The sequence below is a fragment of the Talpa occidentalis genome, unplaced genomic scaffold, assembly GCF_014898055.3.
Source record: "Talpa occidentalis isolate TD23 unplaced genomic scaffold, MPIMG_talOcc4v2.1 talOcc4.10, whole genome shotgun sequence".
NCBI lineage: Eukaryota > Metazoa > Chordata > Mammalia > Eulipotyphla > Talpidae > Talpa > Talpa occidentalis.
Window position 1 is genome coordinate 2249565 of NW_023600993.1, and position 23678 is coordinate 2273242.

Here is a 23678-nt window from a genome sequence, read left to right on the forward strand (position 1 = left end):
CCGTTCCACCCCAGCCCCCTGCTCTGACTCCCTGATCCATAGCAAGAGGCCTGGGGCTCGCCCCGAGTGTGCACCTGTTTGCGGCTCTGTGGCCACCTCTCCCATCAAGGGTCTGCTGGGCCCCAGCTCAGCCCTGCACCTCAAGGGGAGGGAAGGGAACAGAAGGGAAAGAACTGATAGATGCATTTAAAAGAAAAAGGTGGGAACCCGCTGCAGCACTGCTAACCCAAGCCGCCTGCGGTGACACTGTCCCCGTGACCGCCTGGGCTCCCGCCCTCCGCCATGTGTGCCTTGCCGCCTGCTCTCAGGACGCCACGTGCCCCTCTCCCCGCCCCCCGACGCCTGGGTCTGGGCGGCACACCCGGCACTACGGAGGCAGATCCTCCTCCCACTTGACTCGTGGGCAGGATTCCACTCCCTGAGGGACCTCACGGTCACCCCTTGCACCCAGCACGGCTCAGTCTTTCACATCAGGGTGTCCCTGCTTGGCTGTCGGTGACAGTGTCTGAAATTTGGAGGGCGGCGCTCGCCGCCAGAGCCGTGTCTGTTGGATTTCTCATGATAAGCGAGTTCCTCTTCTGATGCCTGATGACCTCCCGAGGAGGCGCGCCTCGGCCGGTCAGGTGTGCAAGTTAGCAGGTGGCTGTGATCAGGCAAGGAAGAGAGGAGGGACGCTCAAGGAGGCCCCTGCTTCCTGTGTCTTATTTTTTGTGTGCGTGTGAAGTCAGAGGAGAGATACAGGATGAAAGTTCTAGAAGTCCTAATCAGATTGATGGCAGGCAGTATCTTGATGCTTTTCCAACATGTGGCTTCCCTGCGAGTGCCTGTGAGTGCTGTCGGAGCCACAGCAGAATAGACGGCCTGTCTGGTCAGGTGCCCCTGCCCGTTTATAGAGCTCACAAGGCCGCAGTGGGATGGGCAGTCCGTGCTCACCTGAAACAGGGCAGGACACGCCTGCCTGCTGGTCCAGCCTGAACTGGCCAGTCTACAGGGTCCTGGAGCCCAAACTGGGGGTGCCGAAGCCCAAGCTGGGGGTGCTGGAGCCCAAGCTGTGGGGGCGGAAGTGGTTTTGGGGCTGATGTCACCCCTGTGGGCGTCGGTCCTGGACCGTCCCCTGAGCCTTCACCCCCCACCCCTCGCGCCCAGAGTCAGCTCCTGGCCTCGCCGTCCCCAGGTACCAGCTGAACCTCTTCGCCCGGATGTGCCTGGACCGCCAGTACCTGGCCATCAACGAGATCTCGGGGCAGCTGGACGTGGACCTCATCCTGCGCTGCATGTCGGACGAGAACCTGCCCTACGACCTGCGCGCCTCCTTCTGCCGCCTCATGCTGCACATGCACGTGGACCGCGACCCGCAGGAGCAGGTCACGCCCGTGAAATACGCCCGCCTCTGGTCCGAGATCCCCTCCGAGATCGCCATCGACGAGTGAGCCGCCGGCGGGGCTGGGCGGGCGGGAGGCGGGCGGGCCGGGCGGTTTCCGGGTGCGTCGCCCTGTCCACGCAACAGGCGCGATGCGCCCCGGGCTGCGGAGCCCGCCGGGAAGAGCCGGCCTGACCCCTCCCCCCTCCAGCTATGACAGCAGCGGGACGTCCAAGGACGACATCAAGGAGCGCTTCGCGCAGACCATGGAGTTCGTGGAGGAGTACCTGCGCGACGTGGTGTGCCAGCGCTTCCCGTTCTCCGACAAGGAGAAGAACAAGCTGACCTTCGAGGTGACGTGGCCGCCGTCGGGGGGCTTCTCCAGAGAACAGAGGGCGCCCTTGTGGGCCTCACAAGCCCGGCGCTGTGGGGAGGCCCGGGCCTGGCTGCTCCAGAGGGTGGCAGAACTGACAGGGAGGCCCTCGGGGCCCCCTCAGAGCAGGGCCCGGCTGTGCCAGGACTCCCGCTGACGGGCCAGAGGGGACGCTGTGCCTGCAGCCTGCCTCGGCCGTCCCTTGCTGAGGGCCCCTCCATCCCCGGTGCCTTCGAGCTGGGCTGTTGCCCCTGGGCCCCACTCTGGAGGGGGTCCCGGGGTGGTGCTGTCGGGGCGGGCCCCCACGGCGGCCAAGTGCTGACGTGGACATCTGGCGTCCCCTCGGGGAGGCTGCGTGGACGCGATGATTAGGTCTGTTTTTTGTCAGACATTGTAGTCACCAAGGCAGGTCACTAGCTTTAGAGGTTTTGCATTTAATTCCCCACCTTACGAGATAAAGCGAAGTACCGCCAGGAAAGGGCGAGCGAAACATGCTTGCTTTCTACAGTCAGGAAAGGCGAGGTCGGCCACTTATGAACAGTCAGCCTGCAGTGGAACTGAGGGATACAGGCTGTGAAATGCTCTTTTCTTCTTTTTTAACACAAAAGGTGGTCAATTTGGCTAGGAACCTCATCTACTTTGGTTTCTACAACTTCTCGGACCTCCTGCGATTAACCAAGATCCTCTTGGCGATCCTGGATTGCGTGCACGTGACCACGATCTTCCCCATCAGCAAGATGGCGAAAGGGGAGGAGAACAAAGGTGAGGGTGGAGCCGACGCCCGGCCCGGCCTCCCCCCTAGTCACTGGGACATGTTCAAGTACAGGGGGCAGCTGGAGGACTCCACAAACCCCCAACCTGGCTCCAACCCCAAGAGCTGGAACTTCCTGGCCGTTGTGTTGCGTGGGGATCTGTGTTCATGGGGCCACCTGGGAGGTCCCCACCAGCTGGGATGCTTCTCGGGGTTCTTGGGATGTCGGAGCCCTCCCTGATAATGTGTGCATTAACTGAGAAATAAATCCGGCATCGGGGCATCCTCCTCCCATTTGGGACGGTGGCAGCCTGCCCTCATGGGTCCCTCGGGGGGCAGAGGCACCTGCTGGAGCCTCGCGCAGACATGGTTCAGTGTCCGCAGCCAGAACAGAGACCTCGTGGCCCTGCTTGGTCTGTCTGCATGCGTGTCGCCCCTTGTGCCATCGAGTGCCCTTTTCCTGCTCTGTTGAGGGATGCACAGGGGTGACGTGATGTAGCTGAGAGCACAAGGGTATGGCTGCGCTCGAGGAGGGGCCGCTGAGGTGGCCGGGTCGTGGTGCCGGCGTGAGCAAGGTGTGTCCACCCTTCTAGGCAGTAACGTGATGCGGTCCATCCACGGCGTCGGGGAGCTCATGACGCAGGTGGTGCTGCGGGGTGGTGGCTTCCTGCCCGTGACACCCATGGCTGCTGCCCCCGAGGGCACCACGAAGCAGGCGGAGCCGGAGAAGGAGGACATCATGGTTATGGACACCAAGCTGAAGATCATCGAGATCCTCCAGGTAACGTGCTGGGTGGCTCGCAGGGGGGCGTCCAGTCCCCTCCCTACTTTGATGAAGGCCTGGACCCCTGGCAAGAGAATGGGGAGGAAGTTCCCAACTCAGCCTGTCGGGCCTCTTCTGAGCTGACCCCTTCACTCCTCTGCTGTCACCTCCTGCCCTCCCCTCAGCCGTGGCCCTCCAGCCAGGCCAGGCCTCCCATCTTACCTGAGCCTCCCATCGTCCAGGCCTCACCCCACCCACGCTCCCCCCTGCTGAGAGCGCCCTTGCTGTGCTGCTGCCTAGAAGGCTGAGGCCCCACTCACGACGCAGCTCACGGGGCCCTTTGCTCTGCAGCGCCTCTCCCTCCTCCCTCCTGTCGGAGCAGAGGGCACGAGAAAGACCTGGGCGCCCCGGAGCCTCTAGATCAGAGGAAATGATCAGAAATAGGAATAACCAAGCTAGTTTTCAGCGGTAAAAGCGCAGCTTTTTCTGTCCCATCTCAGGTCAGAGGCAGCCAACTTGACCCTCTCTCTGGAGGCGCTTTCTGAAACGCTGTGGGGATGGCTTGGCGGCTGCAGTTGTGTGTGCTCAGTAACCGATCTGTTTCCATTTCCACTTGACTCCGTAGTTTATTCTGAATGTGAGGTTGGATTATAGGATCTCCTGCCTCCTGTGTATATTTAAGCGGGAATTTGATGAAAGCAATTCCCAGACTTCGGAAACATCCTCCGGGAACAGCAGCCAGGAGGGCCCAAGCAACGTGCCAGGTCAGTGACTCCAGGACTGGATGTCAGCCGTGGAGTGGCTCGGGGGTGGCGAAAGCCAGGGGTCCGAATGGCTCCCTAGGGGGACCCTGGAGGTGACCTCCTGGCCGGGGACTGCTGAGAGCGCCCGTCTCCCCAGGCAGACCCGACCCTCCCTCTGGCAGGGGTTGCTGTAACAAAGCAAAATGTCCATGAAAACGGATGGGTCACAAGGGCCTTTAAGCCATGACGCGGCTTCTCCGGGAGTTCTGCTGAAGTAGGAAGTGGGGGGCGTGTTGGTGCCGACCCACCTGTGGAGTGGTGTGATCTGGGGGCGCCTGGTGCTCTGTGGGGGGCCCCTGTGTGAGACTGGGGGTGTAGCCACAGGCAGGGCGAGCAGGTCGGGGTCAGCCCCAGCAGCCCGTCACCTGAGTCCCGGCTCTCACTTCCAGGTGCTCTTGACTTTGAACACATCGAAGAGCAGGCGGAAGGCATCTTCGGAGGAAGGAAAGTATCTTTTCAGCCACTGGCGTGGGTGGTGCCGAGGCATCCAGGAGCCGCGGGGCCTCTCCTTGGCTCTCCGGGGAGGGCGTGGGCTTTGGGCTCAAGCTGGGGCAGCTCCCCTGGGGACGCTCAGCACCGAAGCCACCCCGGCCTTTGCCGTGGCTCAGAGTGCGTGTGTCCACGCGTTCTGCCTGGGAGGACAGGGTTTCAGGAGACCGCCCGGAGCACGCGCATTGCAGGGTTTTCTCCAGTGGTGAGAAGAGCAGGGCCTGGGCTGGGAGTGGGAGGTGAGGGGACTGTCCCCTGGGGCTGCGCGTCTGGGGCCTCACCCGGAGCTCCTCAGCGACCTCACAGCAGGAGCCCCAGCGCTCTGTTCACATATCAGTGCCTTTTGCAAAACCCAGATTTGCTCCGTGCTGACCTGAAACACTGAGACTCAAACACCCACGAGACCGAACACCTGGGTATAAAGCAGCCCCGCACGAGGTTCTCCCAGTACGCACATTGGGGCCTTTGCGCCATCTCCTGCTGGGAGACCGTCCCCCCAAACAGTGTTGGGTTCAGCCAGCAGGTGTTGGATTGCACTGCACAGTGCTGTGAGTTAGCAGGGGCTGCTGCGCTCCGGGCCTGCAGAGGTCTGTGGTGTGACTGTGGGTGGGTCCCTGGGACCAGCACCTCCGTGGTGCACTGCCCCCCTCGTGCTCCTGTGGGGACGTCTCTAAGCTGGGGTCTTTATCTCCCTCCCTGCCCCCCACAGAGCAGTTCTCAGGGGCGGGGGACCGGCTTGCAGGGCCATCTGGTCCGTGGGGGGGGCTGCGTTTGACCACTGTGACTCTGAACTGCCCGAGTTCAGGGAAGATGGCTCCATGGGGCACCGGGTCCGGGTCTGACCGGCCAGGAGGGTGCATGCTCACCGGCCTCCACCGCGTGCCCTGCAGTGAGGAGAACACCCCGCTGGACCTGGATGACCATGGCGGCCGGACCTTCCTGCGCGTCCTACTGCACCTGACGATGCACGACTACCCCCCCCTGGTGTCGGGGGCCCTCCAGCTCCTCTTCCGCCACTTTAGCCAGAGGCAGGAGGTGCTGCAGGCCTTCAAGCAGGTAGCGCGCCGAGCTGTGCGTGTGGCGTGTCTGCAGGTGTGTGGGTGCAGGTGTGCGTGCGTGAGCCGCGCGTCACTAAGTGGCTGTTCTTGCTCAGGTCCAGCTGCTTGTTACCAGCCAGGACGTGGACAACTACAAACAGATCAAGCAGGACTTGGACCAGCTGCGGTCCATCGTGGAGAAGTCAGAGCTGTGGGTGTACAAGGGGCAGGGCCCAGACGAGGCCATGGATGGCGTGTCCGGTGAAAATGAACATAAGAAAGCAGAGGTGGGTGCGCTGGGTTGTGCCACCTGGGGCGGGGTCCCGGTCCTCTCCAGTCCTGCCCGGTCCTCTCCGGTGGTTTTGGTATAAATGCAGTTCGCAGGGGGGGCTTGCTCTCCTCCGGAGGGACGAAGCTGCCCTGATGCGCAGCTGTGGTCGCAGAGCCGTGCCGACCGCGCTGTGTCCCTCTGTCCCTAGGAGGGGAACAGCAAGCCGCAGAAGCACGAGAGTGCCAGCAGCTACAACTACCGGGTGGTGAAGGAGGTGAGCCCATGCCCCGCTCCTCTCCGTGGCTTTCCAAGGGGGTATAGGTTCGGCAGGTGAGCCCAAGGTGCGGACACAAGCTTCTCCCTGTGTGTGAGTTAGTGGGAGAAAGCCGGTTGCGAGGCCTAGTGCTGGGTTTAGTGTCTGGCTCTCAGCTCACTTGTGGCCTCGTCTCCCTCCCTGAAGGAGCCCCTGGGCCTGGCAGCCTGTGGAGGGTGGAGGACTGGCCACCTGCAGGGAGGGTGCCTCTAGCCCTGTGATGGCTGTCCTGCTTCACGCGTCTCCATGAGGGTGTTTGGGGCCTGGGGCTGTGGGGGCTTTGCTCCTCTGGCCAGGATGCCCAGCTTGGCATCTCCGGGGCCCGTCTGGAGCCCCCCACTTGCTGCTGCAGCTAGATCCCGTGACTCTCCTGGAGGGCCTGTTCTCCCTTGGCCTGGTGTGGGCCTGGCTGGACACCACTGGCAGGACACTACTTGGGCCATATCACCCTGTTCCTTCATGCGTTGTGACCCTTCTGCCTCCCTGCCCACCACCCACCCAGAAATCTTTTTCTAACGATGGCTGCTGGGTTTTATTTTTGCTTTGGAAAAGAGACGTCCAGCCTTACCCAGGCGTAGCTGACAAAATTGCGGTGCACTTCCAGCATGACGACGTGTGCACGTTTCATTGTAAGAGGGTGACAGTCAGGTGGACGGTCCACCCCTCTGCGTAGTCCACCTCCCACAGGGGAGACCTATCCCCACTGGTTTCAAGGCGGGTGTCTCAACCACAGTCCTCAAGCTGCTCGTTTCGACCCCCACCCCCAGCATGAGACGTGGGTCAGCGGCCCCCACATTGGTGCATTTTCTCCCAGATCCTGATCCGGCTCAGCAAGCTCTGCGTGCAGGAGGGCGCCTCCGTGCGCAAGAGCCGGAAGCAGCAGCAGCGCCTGCTGAGGAACATGGGGGCCCACGCGGTGGTGCTGGAGCTGCTGCAGATTCCCTACGAGAAGGTGAGCGCCTGTCCTGCATCTCTGTCCCCGTCCGGATGTTGGTGAGACACAAGGGACGTGTCCATGGTGGCTGTGATGCGAGGGGCGGGGGCTTATACGAAGCAGAGCATGGTCAGTGAGGTCACAGCCCTGCCTCCAGCGTCCAGCTCTGTCAGGGAGGATCCTGTCCACTAACTGCCTGCTCCACGCCACGTGGCTGGGACAGGGCAGTAGGGGTGGCCCAGTTCGTGTGGGGCCTGGACCTGCCCCCCAGTGCTCCCTGGGGCTGCAGGCCTTCCTGTCTGGCCTTCCAGGTGGGTCTTTCTGTTGGTGCCAGAGTTCTGCTTTGTCTCCTGGCAGCTTCTGTCATCGGTGGTGATGGGATTTAGGGGAGTCGGTCTTGGCAGTGTTTTGCAGGGAACTTCCTATCGTGGGAGGTAGCAGGCCCAGGTGAGGCAGCTGTGAGTTGTGGTGCAGGTAGCGCACATGCCATCACCCCGTTTTGCAGGCAGAGGCTCAGTGTAGGTACAGGATGAGCTGAAGTGGCAGGAGGCCCCTGGCCAGTGGCTTTGCCCAACTTCCCGCTCTGCTGGTGCCCTCTCCTCCGCTGCAGATTAATGTAGCCCAAAGCTGGGTGGCTAAAGGGTCCTGTGCCTGGGTTGGGTCCCCTCTGGGTCAGGTCAGCCCCGTTCCTCTCTGGGGCGGGGGCATTTGCAGCTTCCTTGCAGGTGTCAGTGTTGTTTCTCTTTCCCCAAGTGAAATCTCTGGTCTCTCCTGGACCAGCGGCTGGAGCTCATTTCCATCCAAGGGGTATAAGCAGTCACCAGCTTCTCCCAGGACCGCAGTGCAGCCCTCGCTGTTTTCCCTTGGCAGGCACCGGGTGTGGGGTCCTGGGATCCGAGGTAGCACCACCCCCTGGCCTGCCTCCTCCTGTCTGGCAGGGCAAGAGTTCTCGTTGGCCTTCATGGACCAGCAGGGACTCACATCCAGGCTACATCACACATGCAGCCGCATCAGGACAGAGCCTTCCCAGCCCGATTCCCCATATCTCCTCCCTTGCAGGCCGAGGACACCAAGATGCAGGAGATCATGCGGCTGGCGCACGAGTTCCTGCAGAATTTCTGCGCCGGCAACCAGCAGAATCAAGCCTTGCTGCACAAGCATATAAACCTGTTTCTCAACCCTGGGGTGAGGCGGGGCTGGGGGCAGGGCGGGGGGTCAGGCAGGGCTGGGGGTCTGGGGGAGGAAGAGTTGTGATAGGGGATGTAAATGGGGCAGACTTGGGAGGGCCGCTGGGCAGTAACTTCCTAAGGCAGGCGTGTCTCTACCAGTGACGTCCGGAGGGCGGCCCAGCAGAAGCACATCTGTCGGGTCTGCCGGACGGTAAGCAAGGATGCTCAGAACAGGCGATGTATAACAAAAACAGTGCTGCACTCGTCGTACTGCCCACCCGAATGCCCGCAGCCAGCAGTAGGGTGGACACGTCACCTACTCCCGCCCCGGGTGTCTACACCGGGCTCACGCCTCACCGGCTCGTGCATCGGCCTGGGTGACGACATCGCTGACTCAACCTTGAGCAAAACAGCCGGGCAGAGAGGAGGCCTTAGCTGCGAGGCACAGCAGGAGCCTCTGCTAGGAAGCAGCAGCGGTTGGGGTGGGGCTGGGGCTCAGAGGAGCCTGTCTGGGCCTGGGTCTGCAGCCGGTGTTTCCGTTTAGCTGAGTGCTCGTGATTTTTTCACTGTCGCATGAGATCAGAACCGGTTAGTGAAGAAGCAGGCAGGATGGAGACAGCAGAGCATGGAGACACCCTCTGGGCCTCGGCTGCCTGCCCCGGCCACCCGCCCTGACCCTGTCCACCCCTCCCGCAGATCCTGGAGGCCGTGACCATGCAGCACATCTTCATGAACAGCTTCCAGCTATGCAGCGAGATCAACGAGCGCGTGGTCCAGCACTTCGTCCACTGCATCGAGACGCACGGCCGCAGCGTCCAGTACATCAAGTTCCTGCAGACCATCGTCAAGGCCGAAGGGAAGTTCATCAAGAAGTGCCAAGACATGGTCATGGCCGAGGTGACAGCCGTGTCCCTGTGCTCCTGTGCCGGTGTCGCGTGGGGATGCCGAGTGACTGGGTTTTAGCAGCAGGAACTGGTGCCGACGGGAAGCCGTACAAAGGGCCCTTCTGAGGGCGGGACGTGATTGTGCGTGTGCACCTTCTCATGTGTGTGAGCGGAGTCTTGATCTAGGCAGCAGTTTCATTTTTTTAAAAAGTAACAAATCCATTTGTTTTACGAAAGTTGGACTCAGGTTGTCCTAAGAGAACCTGAAAACAAACAGAAACCCAGGAGCAAGGAACCATCCTAGGGAGGAGAGTGACCGGGTGGAGCCTCCCTTCTTGGGAATTTTATGACTTTTTCTTTCATTATTCCCCCAGATTCACTTGCTGGAAAAATTGTTGTTTGGTGACTCCTGAGAGCGGGCTGTGGGGTGGGAGCTGTCCCCCCAGTCTCTGGGGATGTCAGTGCCCCCGTGTTGTGGACGGAGGGCCAGTGACCAGGAGCCAGAGTCCAGTACTTGCTCATTAAGTCTTTGTGGCTTCCTAGCAAGTGGGGGCTTATGCGGATGCACTCAGCGCCTGCAGCTCTTGTCCATCTGTCTGGGCCCGTCAGTGGTGCTGGGTCAGGGGGGCTGTGCCACCTTGGGGGAGGTCACGGTGCCACTTCACTGACTGCGCAACATGGCACGTGTTGTTTCTCAAACCGCATTGGAGGAACCGCCGTCTCCTGCAGAGGTGGTCATGGAGTGAGGTCGCGGGGCAGTGATGGGGACCCGCTGGAAGCCCCCAAGCCCCCACTGTGGCGGCAGTTTCTGTCTGGTCCTGGGCTTAGCCTCCGTGCCAGTGCCGGGGCAGGTCCGGGCTCACCCTGGTGTCCCGGCGGGGTGGGCACCCAGCCAAGGTGGTTGGCCTGACAGGCTGGTCAGGCACCTGCAGATCGGTGCTCACCGGGTTGGGCTGCTGAGGGTGTGGCCCTGCTTACTTGTCCCCTGCGCCGGCCCTTTCTGCACCCCCACACCCAGGCAGTGCTCAAATGGACTTCACCTCAGTAGATTCTTGAGCAACCCCAGCTCTGGGGGCCAGTTTAGAAGAAGGATGCCAGGCCAAGTGTGGCAGAGATGCCTCTTCTTAGTCGAGGCCAGCAGGTGTGACTGGGGCAAGCACAGCATGGCCAAGCCGTAAGGGGACTCCTGGCACAGCGGACGGAGGCCCTGCTTCTCACGCCTCGGCTGGGGTGCAAGAGCAGCTCTGCTTTCCCCTCTGGTCTGCAGACGCTCCTGCCCTGGTGGGTTTGTGGGGCCCCCATAGTCCCACGTCTGGGGGGTAAGGTGCTCAGGACGTGTAGTTGTTCAGTGATGAGAGAAGCGAGGCTAGTTTAGGGTGACGTTGGTGGAGCGTCCCCTGCTCCGCTCGGGACACTTGGGCTCTGCCGCCTGCTCACCAGCCCTGTGCTCCCACAGCTGGTGAACTCGGGAGAGGACGTGCTGGTCTTCTACAACGACCGGGCCTCGTTCCAGACCCTGATTCAGATGATGCGCTCGGAGCGGGACCGCATGGATGAAAACAGCCCGCTCATGTACCACATCCACCTGGTGGAATTGCTGGCTGTGTGCACCGAGGGCAAGAATGTCTACACGGAGATCAAGTGCAACTCCCTGCTGCCCCTGGACGACATCGTCCGCGTGGTCACCCACGAGGATTGCATCCCCGAGGTCAGCAGGCGGGTGGCTCTGTGTCTCCCCTGGGCGTGCGCTGGCTGGGGTGGGCTCCCTGGTGCTGGGGGGTGAGGCCCAGTCCCGCTGTGTGTGACGGGAGTGTGTGTGGGCCGGGCGGCTCCCTCCTGTGTCTCCCTGAGGAACAAACTCGGCCTGCTGAGCGTGAGCCTGGCCAGCGCAGGGCTGTCCTCACGGTGGGGCTGCCTGAGCAGCAGGGAGGTGGTTATCCAGCGTGTCTGCTGCAGGTGATCTACGGGAAAAGCACTTCCAAGAAGAACGTGAAAATAATCTGTAGATCCTGCCCCCGCAATGAACTCCTGCTGGGTTTTTGACGTAAACCCTTCCTCAAGGCTGTCTCTCCCCTTCCATATTATAAGGCCAGGGACCAAAGCAGGAATTTCACAGCGTGTTATATATTTTATGATGTTGTTTTAAGCTATGCATTATATGTACAGAGCAGGTGTGCTGTATATTAAATACACATGGTTTCTTTTTAGTTTAATTTTTTAAAAAGCTAATAGTTTGAAGTCAGGCAGCAAATGATAAGCAACTGAAAAATCTAGCCTGCACCCCCCCACCACACAGAAAATGGCTTCCTACGGCCTTCCTTGGCGCTCCAGGCCGTGCTTGTGAGCACACACCAGCCTGCGCTCACCCTCTGCCCCCTATTTATTTCTTAACAGGAAGGTGACGTCTGGGCACACGCCCCATTTCACGCCAGTCCTGAGAGAGGGCCCTTGTTCTTCCTTCCAGTCCCATGACATGCCGCTGTGTGTGTGCTGGTACCTTCCATGACAGTCTGACATGTTTGTCATATAATGAGGTCCAGATCATTCCTAAATATGAAAAGAAGAAAATAACGAGACTGCCTTTCTCCCCAGCATGTCCACACAGCCATGTCCACACAGCATGATATCAAATTTGGGGGTTCTTCGGTAGCTGCTGGTGAAAAGGGTGTGTTCACATAGCTTTGGTGCACACTTCTCTTACTGTGGGTGAGGGAGGTGAAATATTAGCCTGCTTTTGTCGGAGACAACCTCAGTGTAGAAAATCAAGCCGGTTTGAAGTGGAGCGCCAGGCTGGCGTTGCAGAAAGGCCCCTTCTACCTTCCAGGTCAAAATCGCCTACATCAACTTCCTGAATCATTGTTACGTGGACACCGAGGTGGAGATGAAGGAGATCTACACCAGCAATCACATGTGGAAGCTGTTCGAGAACTTCCTGGTGGACATCTGCCGGGTAAGGCCCTGGGCTGGGAGCTAGGGTCCTGCGTGTGCACGTGTGTGTGTGTGTGTACATATGTGTGTGCACACATGTTTACGTGTCCGCCTGGGCCCTCGGTGCAGGCATGCGGGCGTGTTCACTTGATTTCAGCCACTGACACGTGGCACCGGAGGCTCATTTCCATCCACCTTTGATCTGAGCCCAGAATAGACTTTATACCTCCTGCTTCCAGGAGACGGTTCTCTCTGGTTTCCCGCCCCCTACTTGGGGGGCTGGGTGACAGCCCGGGCATGCTCAGCTGAGCCCGCAGGGTCTTCCTCCATCAGGAGCACGGTCCCCAGCCAGACCCCTCCTGATGGGAGCGTGTGCCCGGGCTCCGGAGTCCACCTGTGGCTCACGCTGCTGGGACGCCCCCATGGTGAGGGTTATAGTCAGGTGTCATGGGGAGGGCCACGGCCAAGCCTCCTCAGGAGTTTAGCTGATGTCAGAGAAGAGGTGCACCAGAGCCCGGTGTGGAGTGGCTCTGCCTGGCTGGGACTTAACCGGCACGCCAGAGGATGGGAAGCTGCTCTCCCTGCCGGGCTGGCTGGTGCTGATGCTCAGGGGTCTCCTGTCCCCCACCCCGCGCCTCCAGCCCGCTGGCCCTGGGGCTCTGCCAGAGTGAGGCCAACTTCGCTTCTGCCAGCCGGGGCTGGGCAGAGCCTTCTGTAGAGGCCCTGGGATTAGGCGTCTGGCCACCGGGTCCCTGCCTGAGTGTGGTGGCCGAGTGAGGCCCAGCACCCTGCGGGCGGGCCCGTGACCCGATGAGTCAGCGGAGCACCCGCCAACCCTCACCTGGCGACTCCCCGCTGAGCTGGTCACATGTGCTGTGAGGTCACTGCCCAGTTCCCTCTTGGGATGTGTCCACACGCTGCCCACACTGAGCTCAACGCGATAGTGGCTAGTGACACTCAGTTTAAACAATGTGTTCTCGGGACCAGTCAGCTGGGGAAGGGGGGTGCTGTTACAACGAGGGGGCGGTGGCTTCAGGCTGGGTCCGTCATCACACATGCAGAGTGAGTCTCTTCGGTGAGGAAAAGCGGGGGGAGTATTCCCCCGTAAAGCTCTGGATGATTTGCTTGGGCATTAATCAAAATCTCTCTAAAAAATTTTCTTTGAAAACGCGTAAGTTACTCTATAGACACGGTCAGATGTTTTCTGGAACCCTGTAAATAGCTAATGATATTCAAAGCAGCAAGATCAGAGGAGAGACGGAGCCTAAGATCTCAGCCCCATCACGCCCCACGCCCCTCAAGGGCCCGTGGGCCCGGGGCGCTCCCTGCCGTGGCAGCTGTACCCCCTTCTCTCCCTGCGGTGCACTCATAGCTCCATGGCCAGGGCGGATGAGTCACTTACCAGGACTGTTCACTTCGGGGAAGTTTCCTTATTTTTTTTTAAATATTTATTTTATTTATACAAGAACTGGGGTACAGGCCAGATGCACGGGAGGGTGAGAGGACTCACCAGAGACAGAGTGGGGAACAGAACAGGCAGACTGACGAAATACACTGCTGAGGGGAGCAGTGGGCACGGCAGGAGAGGTCTGCTCGCCATGTGGGTTGCTCCGTGGCCGGTGGGGATCGAACCGGCACTGTAGAGGCTGCGGACAGCTTCACAGCATTGCGCTCAACGCCTGCGCCACGAGGGAGGCCCAGAAGTTTCCTTATTTATTAAACTATTTTTAGTTCTAATGATGTTTATTGAATTAATGTCAGTTTTGGGCAGTGTTTTAGGGGTACCGGTTCACACTTCCACAAATGTGTTACCTCACCGTGCCCATCACCAAACCCAGCACCCCCATGCAGTGCGTGGAGCCCTGCCTGCATGGCCTGCCTCCGCCTTTCTGGGTCAGGGTGCAGATGCCGGAGCCCTGCCCGGGCGGCCCTTGGGGCTTCCGCCTGCCACTTGGGCTGGGGCTGCACTGGGTTCCCTGTCCTGTGTCTCCCCCTGTGGTGTCCAGGCTGGCCCCCCTCTTTCCATGGGCCAGGTTTTCACTGTTGTTACCTCCAAGGGGGCGGCTCTGGCCTCCAACCTTGCCGTGGGTGCGTGGGTGAGGGTGGCTGTCTCCCTGCCGGTGTCCCCAGGCCTGCAACAACACAAGCGACAGGAAGCACGCAGACTCCATCCTGGAGAAGTACGTCACCGAGATCGTCATGAGCATCGTCACCACCTTCTTCAGCTCCCCCTTCTCGGACCAGAGCACCACCCTGCAGGTGAGCGAGCGGCTGGGTCCGGCAGCCTGCACGGCGCTTCCCCAGAGCTGCCGCGGGCCCCGCACGAGGACGGTCCGAGCCTGCCGTCCTGTCCCAGTGGTTCCCTTTCTCTTGAGACGCTTCCTTCCCTCCAGCTGTGCCCACCCCCTTCTGGCTTAGGAGCCCCAGTCTCCAGTGGCAGGAGAAGCAGCCTTAACCATCCTTGGCGTGGGCAGGGGGCAGCTGTTAGGGGGCTGATGGGTACCTGGGGTGGGGCGGGGGTTACAGACAGGTGACATGGAATTAAATTTCAGGTGATGCTCAAAGGGAGGGTAACTGGGGTCCACTGAGTGCTCACTGGGGTGTGGTTGGCAACGGTTATTTCCATTGACTGTGGGGGAGTTGACAGGAGCTCAGTGCAGCCTCAGAGGCAGGGCGCTCCCTGGGTAAACTGAGGTTCAGAGGGTGTAACTCCCATGCTCAGCCATGGTCAGCTGCTTCCTGCCCACTGGCCTTCCTGGGGGCCAGGTGCACCCTGTCTGGCACTGTCTGCAAGCAGGTGGACTTGTCCTGTCACAGTGACAGTCTCCACGGCAGGACCCATTCTCCTGCAGAACCAAAATGTCAGAGCAAATGCACCCAGTGAATTGTGAGCCCATTAAACAGGACTGGTGCTTTCCTGTGTCCACATGGTGTGCTGAGCCCCCCCAGAGGTGCTCAGTCGCCCGCTGCCCCGTGGGCCCAGGAACCCAGTGGCCGGGTTCCTCAGCCGGTGCTCTTGGGCGTGAGGAGCAGGGCAGAGTCCTCCCTACGGGAGCACGGGGACCCTGGCTCCCACTGAGCTGGGGAAAGGGCTCGGCGCCACTTCCCATCCTGTGGAGGACTTCCCCTTCCCGGGCCGTTGCTCGCCACTGGCGGCAAGAGGACGACTCCCCGGCCTGGGCTGTTGTGGGTCCCCGTGAGATCCCGTGAAGCGCAGGTTTTCATCAGTGCATCCTTGGCTGGGTTTCCGGGGGCCCTGCAAACTCCCTGCTCCCTGGATTTCCTGGCCCTAGCCGTCCTTCCCCCAAGCCTTTTCTGAGGAAAGCTCTCTAGGGTCTATTGATCCTTTTTCCCTTTGTTGTATTAACTCTCGCTGGTCTTTGGAGGGGCTGTGCAAGTCCTCCCCCCATAACTAGAGAGCAGGGGAACGGTGCCCCAAACCCAGCATCTTTGCCCTCAGGGCCCCAAACCACCCGACCCTGTGGCTTCAGGTGGGGACAAAGGCAGTCCCTCGTGTACCCAAGAGCTGGGATCACCACGTGGTGGGTGTTCGTGGGAGTGCAGGAGCACGCCTCCTCGGGGAGCGCAGGGGACGACCCCGTGTAGTCGCTTCTAAGTCCTGGTCTCTGGGGTGATGGCCCCGGAGCTCCCGCCAGACCGAGTTTGTGTCACCGAAATAAAGCAGACAAGGCCTCTGAGCTGCGCTCCCCAGCCTGCTGTTGCTGATTGAGACTGTGGGCGCTGCTTATGGCCGTCACGTCTGGGGGAGCCTGGGCTGATGTGCCCATTCCGTTTATGTCGTGTGTGGGTGACCTCAAGGCCGGGAGCTGGCGCCCTTTGCTCGCGGTCCTGGAGCCGGCCTGGTAACCAGCAAGACCATGTTCCGCTGGGGCCCCGCTGCGCCTCCTAGTGGTCAGATTGAGATCGCGCCATGTCTGGGCATCGCCCGCCAGTGCTTCTGAAACTGCCCCCGTGGCCAGGCAGCTCTGGACCCCAGCTCACGAGCGGCCGCCCCTTCTCACTTTCGCACGCGCGCCCCAGTCCCAGGCTCACCTCCCGCCCTCTGGGCCTCTCTCCCGCAGACGCGCCAGCCCGTGTTCGTGCAGCTGCTGCAGGGCGTGTTCAGGGTCTACCACTGCAACTGGCTGGCACCCAGCCAGAAGGCCTCCGTGGAGAGCTGCATCCGGGTGCTCTCCGACGTAGGTAAGATGCTGACTCAGCGCTGGCCGAGCCCCTCCAGGAAGTCTGGGCCAGAGCCCAAAGTGCAGCCTTACCCCCCCTTTCGCACCCCCCCCCCCTCCGCCACACACATGCGAGAGCCAGCACGTCCCAGGGCCGGCCGGCGCTGAGCGGGCAGCCACGTCCGGCGTCAGGCAGCTCCCGGCAGGCGCCCGCGCACACAGCTGCTTCAGGGCCTGGGAAGTCCCTCGTCAGGAAACCCGTCTGCTTAATCTCACGAACGTATCTGACCACATGGAAACTTTTTCCCCTGCCAGGCATCCTTTAGTCCCGAGAAGTGCCCTTTCTCGGAAATCCGCCCTGTGCCTCTCCTGCCCCCTCGCAGGGCCACTGCCCCTCGCCCTGGCCTCCATCAGTGCCTTTCAGGGGTGCTCTTCTGCCGCCCTCGCTCTGAAGGGTTAATGCTGTCTGGGCCCCAGAGCCTGCCACCCGGCGTGGACCGCGGGGGTCCCCGCCCCGTCCAGCACCTGCACCCATGCACAGGGTATTGGTCAGGGTGGGCGCGGCGCCTGTGCTCTCCCAGGGAGGGTAGGCCGCTGGGGAACTTGGAGGCGGTCTTGTGGTGGAAGATGAGCCTCCTGAGAGTGGGCCAGGACCACGTCCTGAGCGGCTGTCCAGGGCCAGGCCTGAGCCCCGCCCCGCCCAATCCTGGCCTGCCCTGTGTTCCCTGGAGTTGCTGGTGGGATTGGCCTCCTGACTGGCTCCGTGCTCAGAGATGCCACCTCAGCGGCCCTGGGGGCGTGTGCAGCCCTGAGCTTCGACTCCATGACCTGGAGGGGCCTCCATGGAAAGCCTCACGCCCCCTGGGCTGCCCCCTCCCACGCGCTCTCAACTCGCTGAGCTGAGCCAGGGTGTCCGGCACAGTGTCCAGCGAAGCGGGCCAATTTTCTAGAGGGAGAAGAATCACCTGTGTGGAAAGAATGGCTTAGGTTGGGCCTACGTCAGCATTTTGTAAGTTTGGTTGTAAGGAACCCCAAACTTGAGAAAGTTTGGAAGAAGCGTTCACCGGCTGGATGAGTTCCATGGCTTGGTGATTCTTAACTTGTGTGAGCGCTTCTGAGACCCTGAAACGCTGTTCCTGGGGGAGACCCACTGAGGTGGGCGCTGCCCTAACTGTGATCCTGGGGTGTCTTAACACCCCATAGAGCTGCCGCCCCCAAGGGACCGTGGAGTGGAACCCCTCAGTCTTCACCCTCTGTGCCGTGTACACAGACTCTGGGTGCGGTGGCAAGAGAGGTTCAGTCTATCTCTGGGGCTCCCTCCTGAGAGCTCCAGGCTCACGAGTCCCCTTTCTGCACAGCCAAGAGCCGGGCCATCGCCATCCCCGTGGACCTGGACAGCCAGGTCAACAACCTCTTCCTGAAGTCCCACAACATCGTGCAGAAGACAGCTATGAACTGGCGGCTGACGGCCCGGAACGCGGCCCGCAGGGACTCTGTGCTGGCGGCCTCCAGGGACTACCGGAACATCATCGAGCGGCTGCAGGTAACACCCACCGGGCCCAGGGAGCCCCTGTGGGCCACCGTCTGGCTGTGCGGGCTTGGCCTAGAGCCGGGCCGCCAAGGCGCGAAAGCTTGTCCAGGCCTGAGGACCTTCTGGTGGGGACCCATAGGGGAGGGGCAGGAGGGCCAGGCATGCCTGGGATGGAAGGAGCAAAGCCAGAGAACAAATCAAGACCATCGTTAGCCCCCCGGCGGGTTTCACATCTCGTCCCTTCCAAGCCTCTCCACTTGTCTCAAGCCCCCGAGTCTCGTTCCACGTCCCCAGTCCCTGGGCAGGTCCACGGCTGAGAGGCAGGTTGGTGCTGCTTCACCTGTCTCTGCTCCAGGTACCTCCTCCAGGGCTCTCCCCAAGTCCCCTTGCCAAGCCCTTCCCTCCCCCCCCCCCCCCCGTTGCTCAGCTCCACCCCCAGTTAGCTGGGGCAGGGAACACGGAGCCTCCCCTTTTAGGTTACGCCGTGAGGGGCCTCTGAGCCACATCTTGAGCAAAGACCATTCCCCACGGAATGCGTCCTGGCCCTTCTCTGCTTTGCAGAAGGGCCAGGTACCATCCACTCAGCTGGGAACCACAGCCTTCTAGGCCAGCGACAGACGCCCAGTGTCTCGGTTCTCAGACGTCTCACCTGCGTTGTCGGGGAAGACAGTAGAACACTGACGTCTGCACGGCGCTCGTTCCAAAGTCTTGGCTGTTGGCTGAGGGGACCCTCGTATCGCCATTTGTTGTCAGTCTCTGTTGTGACGGGATGTGGCAGCAAAGCTGTCGTGATGTCACAGGAGCCCCTTGCGGACTGACCGCTTCTGTGATTCATCCCATGTGGACACCCTCCCCATTGCGTCTCCATCCTTCTGGCCCGCCCTGGCCCCTAAAGGCACGCACCTCGCAATACCATGCACATCAACTGCAGCCTGAAGTCTGGCCGACCTCGCAAAGGTGCAGGAGTCCCCCTCCTGGGGGACTTCTTGGGCTATTGGAGCCCGCGCTCCTGGGACAGGGTCCTGTGGACAAAGTGCTGCCCGAGTTAGGAAGGGTGACTGCTGATGGGCGATGTGGGTGTTTGGGGTCCCCAAGGAGGTCGTTTACAAAACTGACCCTCTCTAACTATGTGGTGAGATTGGTTTGAATCAAGGGATGTTGCAAGGCATCATCTCACAGTCTCGTGGGAACGTTGCCCCCCAAAGAGGTCATTTGATCCACTGGTGCTTTCTTTATGCGTCCTCGGTAGCGCTGCGTGAATACAGGCGCCGCCTGGATTTGGCTGAAGACAATCAAAGACTATCCTGGGTTTTAGCTTTAACTTCTGGGTATGAGGTTGGACCAGGGCTTCCCTGGCCAGAGCCTGCGCCATGTGGGTCCCTGCTGAGGTATGTGCAGGGGCCTTTTCCATACCACTGCCGTGGCTGGGGCCCCTCCACTTCCCAGTGCCGTGTCCTGCGCATCTTGGCCGGCTCCAGGCAGGTCCAGGGCCCTGCCACACGCAGATGACAGCACCTTAGGGCGCGCACATCCCCTCTGCCCCCGGGTGGCGTGTCTGGGTGCTGTGCCGGGGCTGCCACTCCTCACCTTCTCTCTGCTCTCCCACAGCCGGGTATGTGGCGTCTAAGGACCCTTGTGCTGTCTGGTACACTGTAGCATGTGGACATGCGTGGGCTGAGCCCTCGTTTTTGTGCTGTGTTTACTGCATGGGTGACGGCTTCTCGGGAACAGCTTGACAGCACTCACACATACTGCTAACCGGAAGCGCAGGGCTGCCCGTCCCCATCCCCTGGAGAAGACCCCAGGCGCTGTCCCTGCCCCCGCCGCAGGTCGTGGGCGGCATCCATGGGCGTCTGTCCCGTGGCCCTGCTGGTCTCCCACCACTTACCACACTCACGCTGTAGGCTTTCTCTGCATTGAGTGTGATTTTTGTGTTTTGTTTTAACATTTTGGACTCATCCTTGAGAGGCCTAATGGGGCAGGTGGGGAAGCTGCCTGGTTTGGGTTTGTTTTCTGCCTTGGAGGTTGGTGTGTCCGGCCTGCCCCCAGGGAGGCCGCCAGTGTGCTCACGGCACGAGGACGCTGCCCCGTGGGCACCCCGGCCCCAGCTCACTGTGGTCCTCCGTTCCAGGACATCGTGTCGGCCCTGGAGGACCGTCTGCGGCCACTGGTGCAGGCCGAGCTGTCCGTGCTGGTGGACGTGCTCCACCGGCCTGAGCTGCTCTTCCCTGAGAACACGGACGCCCGGAGGAAGTGCGAGAGCGGGGGCTTCATTTGCAAGTAAGCGGCGCCCCCTCCGGCCAGCGCAGGCTCTGGGCGCCAGGGCAAAGCCTCGTCCCGAAGTGGGCCTGGTGGGACCCCGGTGGTGCGATATGGCCTGTGCAACCCCAGCGACCTCCCCAGAGCCAGCGTGGATGACGCCAGCTGCTGATGCTGCTGGGAGTCTCCTGGCTGCAGCCATTTCTCATGGCCCGCTCGGGGGGTGTGGGGAGCGCCCCCAGGAGCCAGGAGGCTAGGAAGGGCGTGATCTCCAGCCCCCCTGGTCTCCTGTCGGCCTTCATGGGGTGGGATCCAAAGGAACCTCGAGTCTCTGTTGGCTTCTCCCCACTGAGGCTGTGGGCGCTTTCACTCATGGGCTCTGCCCAACCTCAGTCCTTCCTGGGTGGGTCCAGAAACCACCTTAGTCCAGGGCAGGCCTGGGGATAAGGGAACAGCGTGTGCTCGCAGCAGCGTCCTCATGAGGCTTTTCCACGCCGGCGCACTTGAGCCGGGTCGCTGCTGTGCTTGGTGGTCGATTGGCCACGCTGTATAAGGGACAGCTGGGGGGCCTCTGCCTGTCCCCTCCCGGCCACCCCTCCGTGGGCCAGCAGGTGTCGCTGTCGAGCCGTGCTGAGCCCTGACTGTGGTGCCCGAGCCCTGGATGAGTGATGCCTGTTCGAGCCATGCGTGGCCGTGGCCGTGCTGCTGGTGGGGCAGGCCGTCCACGTGCAGCCGCCCTGCTGTAACCCTGTCCCCTCCCCCCAAGGTTAATCAAGCACACCAAACAGCTGCTGGAGGAGAACGAGGAGAAGCTCTGCATCAAGGTCCTCCAGACCCTCCGGGAGATGATGACCAAGGACAGAGGCTACGGAGAAAAGGTATCACACCTGGCTTCAGGTCAGACCGCATCTCTCTTCGGTCAGAGGATGGGTTCAGAAACCACCTTAGTCCAGGCGTCCTGACCAGGGTTGGCTGGTTTGGACGCTCCGTTCCTCCTGAAGATAGCACAGACACATGCTCCCCCGTGAAGTCCAGCGCGCACAGTTGGCTTTCCCAGGCGGCTTGCCGCGTGGTCTGTGGTTGGAGAGATGGGATGACGCGATTTCCCGTCTGCTTGAATTCCCGACGAGGACGCAGACGCCTGTGTCTGTGCCTTCCTGGACGGGGTCCAGCTCAGCGTGCCTGCAGGCTTTGCTGCTCGTTTCTGGCGAGAGGTTGCACAGGCCTCCGGTTATTAGGAGATGCCCTCCAGCCCTACCTGGAGTGGAGGAGGCGGACATTCCTACTTGAGGTACTGGCGTGGGTGGTCCTGGGCGTGGGACTCGTTATGTGTGTGCTGGGCTGGGGTGCTGGGTACCCCCCCTCCACCAGTTTGGTCTGAGTTGGACAAAAACCACCCATCGCCCCCCTGGTGTCTCCAGCAAAGCATCACAGGCCCGACTTACTCAGCCCGCATTTCATGTGGCGCAGCACGTTCATGGGTCTCGCTGCCCACCAGGTCCCTCGGCGCCCCCCTTACCTCTGGAAAAGCCTCGAGGGCTGGTCCACCGCTCTCCTGGCTGGGGCGGGTGGGGCGGCTGCGCTCTCGCAGGCAACGCGGGACTTTCTCGGCAGACAATGTCCCGTGCGAGCATCGGAGCCGCGGCAGGCAGGGGTGTTTGTGTGTGGAGAACGGAGCAGGAGTATGCAGTGGACGTCCCCCCACTGTCCCCAGCCCAGGGCTTTTAAGTGTTCCCCCACACTTGTATAGCGGGCAGACGCGGCCGCTGCGGGAATTTGTACCTGTGACTCAGTAGAAAACTGGGGGGGGGGAGCTGCCAGAAGAGTCCTATGTCGTGGTCCAGGGAGGCCGGCGGGTGGGCTGGCCTGTCCACACACACCTGCCCTGGTCCCCTCCCAGGAAAGCACAAGAGGAGACACAGGAAGGGCAGTGCCAGGCAGACTATGGTGACAGCCTCTTCCGCAACACTTTATTTTTCGTGAGGAGAGCTTGGAGAAGTGCCCCTCGAGTGTCCTGGTGACAGCCAGCCTGTCTCCGTGGTCAGGTGAACGTCTCCAAAGGCTCTTAACCAGGTGTGAACATACTTGCACCTTTGGGACATAAAACTTGATTTTAAAATGCAGAGAGCACAGTTTTCGCTTCTGGAGCGTTGTCTGTGCCTTTCTGTGGCAGTATTTAAAGTCAACTTGGAGTGTCTACCCCAGTGAGTGTTCCAAGTGGTGATTATACTTTCATTTCTCTTCAGCTTTCTTTTTATAACATGCGAAGTGGAAGCCGCAGGCCTCTGTTGAGTCCCCGTGGCTTGCTGAGAGCCATCGGGTCTTGGGCAGGAGAAGACCGGACCCCATACCCTGCCCCCCTCTGACGAGCCTGGTGGCCGGTCACATGCAGGCCCTGGACGCCCGGAACTGGGCGTGGAACCTCCCACGAGCTTGCTAAGGCCTGGGCTTGAGGACAGAGAATGGGTGGCTGCTGAGGCCAGAGTCCCCGTCACAGCCAAGCAGAGCGAGGCTGGGGGAGGGTGGCCGCCCTCCGCCCGGGCGTGCCTGTGCTCCCTTGGTGAAGGCGAGCGCCCACCAGGCAGGCCTGGGAGGCCCCGCGGCCCCCAGAGGACGTTTTCTCTGGAATCCCTTGTGCGGCTCCTCCAGGACCCGCGGCCGTGGACTCGACGTACAGAAAGGGCTGGCACTGAGCGCTCTTTCTGCTCCTCAGGTCCTTGGCGACGGTTTTGTCCAGTTTCACTGAGGCTTTTTGAAAGTGCTTTCCACGTTCCTGGCGGTCACTTTGACTAAAGACCCCTTGACGGGCAGGCAGGCCAGTGCATTCGTGGCTGAGAGGAGCGAGAGCCGCGGAACTCGCCTTCCCAGGCCAGCCAGCAGCTTTGTTGATGCAGAGCCCATGCTGGGGTGCACCCCTCCCCGGGGTCCAGGGCGCCTCTGCCTCTGCCGGCGGGGGGCGCTGCCGTGATGCCCAGGGTCCCGGCTACAACCCAGTCACATCTGACGGCAAGGGAGGGGCTGGCCGAGGGCGAGGGTCAGCGGAACGTAGTCGTGACCGCTTAGGAAGTGGAAGACTTGTCAGCGGTTGTCCCCAGAGTGCAGAGGGCCCCGTGCACATCCTCTGTGGAGTGGCGCGTACTGAAGACCCTCTCCCAGAGTAGCCGCGGTCAGGTGCTCCCTGTGAGGGCCCACTCAGAGCGGGGACCTCCAGGACCGACAGCCACCGCGTGCCAAGGTCCCGGCGGCCCATCCCTGTGGCAGAGATGGCCTCCCTGCCGCAGGCTAGAAAGCGTGGCCAAAGCTGTCCCAGGGACAGCATGGGCCCCCGGCCCTCCTGGGGACAGTGGAGTTAGGGTGAGGCTGCTGTGCGGCCCCTGGGGGTTACTGAGCTGCTGTTGACTTACATCATCAAAGAGCTTTGGAAAGGAATTCAGGGGCCGAGAGTGGATGGGAAGGGCGAGCTCAGGACCTGCCTAAGCCCTCTCCTTCCTGAACGGCAGCAGCTGTCTTCCAGGAGAGAGGCAGTGGCTCGGGGGTGCCCGAGTGCCCCCCAGGAATGGCCAGGTGGCTATCACCAGCGCCCTCTCCTCTGGGCAAGGATGGTGCCCAAGCTCCCAGCCGTCGGTGTTCCC

At 61.3% G+C, this 23678-nt stretch overlaps 1 protein-coding gene across 1 annotated transcript in view; it reads left to right on the forward strand.

Moving 5' to 3' along the window:
- ITPR1 (inositol 1,4,5-trisphosphate receptor type 1) overlaps positions 1–23678 on the forward strand; it is a 181156-nt gene that overhangs the window by 95049 nt on the left and 62429 nt on the right. Inside the window, exons 21-39 of the mRNA XM_054694812.1 lie at positions 1175–1426; positions 1572–1713; positions 2342–2495; positions 3078–3265; positions 3873–4011; positions 4440–4498; positions 5434–5595; positions 5693–5863; positions 6056–6121; positions 6975–7112; positions 8154–8279; positions 8960–9160; positions 10604–10855; positions 11972–12097; positions 14206–14334; positions 16158–16278; positions 17615–17799; positions 19919–20067; positions 20813–20924. Of these exons, the coding sequence (XP_054550787.1) occupies positions 1175–1426; positions 1572–1713; positions 2342–2495; positions 3078–3265; positions 3873–4011; positions 4440–4498; positions 5434–5595; positions 5693–5863; positions 6056–6121; positions 6975–7112; positions 8154–8279; positions 8960–9160; positions 10604–10855; positions 11972–12097; positions 14206–14334; positions 16158–16278; positions 17615–17799; positions 19919–20067; positions 20813–20924 (2872 nt within the window). The remainder of the gene's footprint in view (positions 1–1174; positions 1427–1571; positions 1714–2341; positions 2496–3077; positions 3266–3872; positions 4012–4439; positions 4499–5433; positions 5596–5692; positions 5864–6055; positions 6122–6974; positions 7113–8153; positions 8280–8959; positions 9161–10603; positions 10856–11971; positions 12098–14205; positions 14335–16157; positions 16279–17614; positions 17800–19918; positions 20068–20812; positions 20925–23678) is intronic.